The 5,000-nt window shown below is 38.7% G+C and overlaps 1 protein-coding gene across 30 annotated transcripts in view; it reads right to left on the minus strand.

The window, feature by feature from the left end:
* Window positions 1-5,000, minus strand: part of LOC128696894 (voltage-dependent calcium channel subunit alpha-2/delta-3) — a 346,629-nt gene that overhangs the window by 91,035 nt on the left and 250,594 nt on the right. For 25 of the 30 annotated variants that reach the window (XM_070096124.1, XM_070096134.1, XM_070096126.1 and 22 more), the window contains one exon: window positions 1,846-2,079. The exons of the other annotated variants lie outside the window; for them this stretch is intronic. In XM_070096124.1, coding sequence (XP_069952225.1) covers window positions 1,846-2,079 — 234 coding nt within the window. The remainder of the gene's footprint in view (window positions 1-1,845; window positions 2,080-5,000) is intronic. 30 annotated transcript variants of the gene reach the window in all.

Consider the following 5,000-nt stretch of genomic DNA (forward strand, 5'->3'; position numbering starts at 1 on the left):
GAGCTATTCTTCCCGTGCTCTATATGACCCTTTTGAATACAATATGACAATAACATATGAGGTTAATCTGAGAGAAAATTCCAAAGATTGGAAAGATTTGATAAATGCTGAAAAACGAAATATCACGAAAAATATATTAATAATTCTGCTGCAAAGGGACTGACATGAAAAAAAAAACAGCTAAAAACGGGAATAAATGAGAGAGAATTGTTAAGAAAACCTAGAATACTGGAAAGAGATTTGTCAAAAAGAGGAAGATTTGGGATTTTTTTTTTAAAGGAATATGAAAGAATGTTGGGGGAAAATGAGATGCTCTGAGAGAACTGAATTTAGCCAACTGCAGAATATTAAATAGAGAGGATCCTTTATAAATAAAGAAGGGGAGATGAGATGCAACATTTCACGGATGTTGCATTTGGAATCATATGCAATTCACAATTTATTTAAAATCCATACTACTTTAGCATTATGAAGTTTAGAGGCATTGTGTATATAGACTTTCTTCTTTCTGATTCGCTGGTACTCTCCTGGCCCGGGTTTTTTCCAGATGGTGACCCGGCCTTGGCTCCTGTCTTGCTGGGAGTATCTGAGACCTATGTCTCCCATGGGAGGAGGTACAAGTACCTCCTCATCTTCTGGGACCAACTGTCCCCAAGCCTAGCCCCATTCCCCGCCCTCACGGGCCTCGAAGGGAGAAGCTAGGCCTCTGGTCTGCCATCTTCCCCGCCCCAGGAAGGCACGTGGGAATGGCAGTCTTGTGAGCTGCAGGTAGTAGTAAGCTCTGGCTCTGGCACCCACAGACTCTTTGTTTGTTCATTGCGTATTCTATTACTTTTAAAATGAGCTATTCTCAGGAAAATACAGGCTTACGGAAGTCTTTCTGAGAAATTAAATAAATAGATTTATAAATAAGTTTATATGGAAAAATATATATATTAGTATTTCTTGTTTATCATTAGTGCTGCATTTATGGCTTGTTGTGAGAACTCTTGTGGATTTCCTGAAACAAGAAGCACTCACCAATAATAATAATAATAATAATAATAATAATAATAATTATTATTATTATTATTATTATTATTATTATTATTATTATTATTATTATTATTATTATTATTATTATTATTATTATGTGCTAATATGCCACAAACGAGTGGAAATTTAACTTTTTTCCATAACTCATTGTTGAAGGTACTCAAACCAGTAATTTTCACATCCCAGTCAGGCTAAAATTTTGGAAATCTCGCGCCTCACTCTCCAGTACGTAATGTATGGTGTTGTGGGCAGCACTGTATTGTGTTGTGGGCAGCACTGTATGGTGTTGTGGGCAGCACTGTATGGTGTTGTGGGCAGCACTGTATGGTGTTGTGGGCAGCACTGTATTGTGTTGTGGGCAGCACTGTATGGTGTTGTGGGCAGCACTGTATGGTGTGGGCAGCACTATAAGGTGTTGTGGGCAGCGCTGTATGGTGTTGTGGGCAGCGCTGCATAGTGTGGGCAGCGCTACATGGTGTTGTGGGCAGGGATAACAGTGCTTCACTCTCTGTACAGAGAATTATTAAAGTCAAAGAACAGATAAAGGGATACATTGTCCCAATGTTATTTAATACAGCAAACTAACATATGATTCCAAAGCACCAAATATTAGAGGAGAAAAATTGAAAAAGGAAAGAGAAGAGGGAATAGCATTCGCAGTGTTGATATGTCAAGTGTTTTTCCTCTTTGGTTTCCATCCCGTGCAATTATACACTTTGCTCTTGGTAATATCAAGAGTAAAGGAATTAATATGTAAGAGTAATGTGACCCAGGTGTTTTGTTGAACTTCGGTAGTGATGAAATACTAACCCTGGTTTTGCGAGCTCGTTCAGCCCCCATGCGGGCAATGTCCCGGTTGCTGAGACCAAATTCTCCGTACTCGAGAAATTTCTCCACCTCCCTCTTGTCCTGGAGCACGAAAGGGTTGCTGAGAGACTTGCCCTTATTCTCTACAATTTTCTTAAGTTTGCGGTAGTGGTTGGTGCGTTCCATCTGCCTGTTTCTCTCCCGCACTTCCCACAGCCACTCGGTTTGTTTGGGGTCCTGAAGAGGGTCGTGACACCCAGTTCACGGCCCCAACCACCACAGGGCAGCACCAATAGTAGCAACAGTTATGGGAATTCGATAGCCACGGTTGTGATCGGATGAATTGGCAAAAACCACAGCATCAAATAAGTCAGTGTTTACAAATTCAATTTTCAGCCGAATAAAAAAGCCAATTTTGTAATAGCGTTAAAAGTTTGGAATTTTGCATAAATTTACGTGGCAAATTGTATTTATGATGTAAATCAGAAGTTCACAATAGTTTTTAGATTAATTTAAAATTGTTGAGTGAAATCATGAAAATCGTACAGTAAATATCAGTCAAGATAAGAATTGATTGAAACAATAATGTACAGGTTCATAATTATTTCCCAACACGAATAATGTGATTCGTTGAAAAATGTTGCAAAAGATAAGTTTACATTAGTTTCCAAAGATATCAATTTTGTCATAGGCATTCCACGAATCAAATTTTATGTGATGTGATAGGAGTGGTATGGATAACGTTTTGAGTATAACGTAGCAGCCCAAGTCACCAATTTCAAGAATTAATAAGATTTTTTTAGAGATAATTATGTTTAAATTTGATTTTTATTGGTTGGCGTCCAGGGAGTGAATTAGCACCGGTTTCAGTGTTTTCCAGGGGAGGGATGAGTTAATTCCAGGTGAGTTGGGGGCAGCAGAGGTGAGGTGGCCAGGTGAGCATTCATTGAGAGCAATTCACAGCAGCAGCAGCAGCAGCAGCAGTAGCAGCAGCATGAAAGAGAGAAGGAGGGGAGGATAAGAAAAAATTATTAGTTGGGTTCCTCCTTGGTGGGGTTACCTGGTTAAATTTGGGGGGAATTTTGATAGTGTCAGTTGGTTTTAAAATCTTGAGATGGTGCATTATGTGGTGATAATGGTGTTAATGCTATGAAATTTTTCGTAAAAACTGTTTTGAAAATAAAAATTTGATTTCTTTAAGTAGTAGCACAAGTGGCTATGGTGTTAGATGGTAGTACAAATGTTGATGATGGTATTAGATAGTAGTACAGACGGAGATGATGGTGTTAGATGGTAGTACAGAAGGTGATGGTGTTAGATGGTAGTACAGATGGTAGTACATAGTGGTGATGGTATTACATAGATTGCAGCACCGATGGTGTTTGATGGTAGTATACGTACAATGGTGATGATGGTGATAGATGGTAATACAGATTAGTAAGTAAATTTATTCAGGTATACACAAATGCAGTTACATTGATTATCATACAAAGCAGCATATGTGTAGAGAACCTGGGTTAACCCAAAAAAAGTCAAAGTGACTTATTTCCAGAGTTACTTATTATTACATAATGTAGGAGATAGTATCTTATTATTATACTATAAAGGATATATACTAGGTATAAGGTAAAAAGATTTATCTACATTTATATGTGTGTTAACTAAAAAAATATAAAATCATTCTCCTCCCTCTCTGTCGCTACATTCATTAGGTACCTTTCGGCTCTTTTCTTGAACTGGTTCATGCTATGACTGACTTTGACATGTGCAGGTAATCTGTTCCATTCCTTTATTGTTGTACAATAAAAGGTGTTTGAAGCCTGGCCACTGACTGTGGCTACAACAAAGATGTGCTCTCTCCCTCTAGTACTATGATTGCTTCGGTTCCCAACCTTGACAAAATTAGCAGCAAGATATTCTGGACACTGTGAGAAATTTTATAAACTTGATTTAACTTTATTTATTTTACTCTGTCTTCAATATTCAGCATATCCAGTTGTTGTTAATCATCATGGCCTACATGTTCTCTTGGACCCAGGTCCAGGATGAATCTTACCATTTTTTTCTGGGTGATTTGCAGTCTTTCAGTTTTTTTTTCTTTTTCTTTTTTTTTTTGTCAAGGCAGAGTATCACGAAAAGCAAGCGTAGTCCATATGACATTGTGTAAGGGCTAGACATAGGGTCCTGCGAGCCTCAGTAGGTAGACACTGTGCTTGTCTGTAGAGGAACTTCAGTCTGACATTCGCTTTCTTTACTGCACTGTTCCCTATCAGCTCTCCTGACATGCATGGGTCAAAGGGAATTCCCATATATTTTACTGAGGAAACTGATGTGATGGGTTCCCAATTACACCGGACATTAAAATTATTTACCCTTCTCAGTTTTTGTTTCGTGACAAAGATTATGGCTTCCGTTTTCCCGAAGTGTAACGATAGTTTGTTGTCTACTAACCATTTGCTGCAGAACTCCGGTTCCAGTGATATTACATTAGCTATATCTTGTGGTTCTTTACCTGACACTAACAGAGCACTGTCATCCGCATACAGTAGGAGTTTACACTTGACACTGATGGGCATGTCGTCTACATAACATAGGAAAAATAAGGGACCCAAAATACTACCTTGGGGAACTCCACATGCTATCGGCAGGGGTTCTGATTCTGTTTTTGACAATTTGTTTCCTGTTGTTAAGATAGGACTTAAACCAGTCTATGGAACCTTTGCCAATAGCTTGAAGTTTCTTACATAATATAATGTGGTTGACAGTATCGAAGGTCTTTTTGAAGTTGAAGGTTACCATTCCTATGAGGTTCCCTATCGACATTTCAGTTTTCATGTAATCCATCATATTAATTAGTGAGGTGTCGGTTGAGTAAGATCTCCTAAAGCCTGAATGGTAACTATGAAGAATATTGTTGGCAGTAAGAATGATGTTAAGTGGAGGGGATTGGAACGACGGTCGTTAGAATGGTGATGGTAATGATGCAAGGTGGAGGGGATAGGTGCGACGGTCATTAGAGTGGTGGTGGTGGTGGTGATGATGAAGTCATGACTGTGGTACTAATGATAGTGAAAATAGTGGTGGTTATAAGTGAGTGCTAAGGCATTACTGAAAAAAAAGCGTTTTGACAGCGACTTCACAATCACTAAGCCAGTAAC

Source organism: Cherax quadricarinatus, chromosome 52 (assembly GCF_038502225.1).
Source record: "Cherax quadricarinatus isolate ZL_2023a chromosome 52, ASM3850222v1, whole genome shotgun sequence".
Classification (NCBI taxonomy): domain Eukaryota; kingdom Metazoa; phylum Arthropoda; class Malacostraca; order Decapoda; family Parastacidae; genus Cherax; species Cherax quadricarinatus.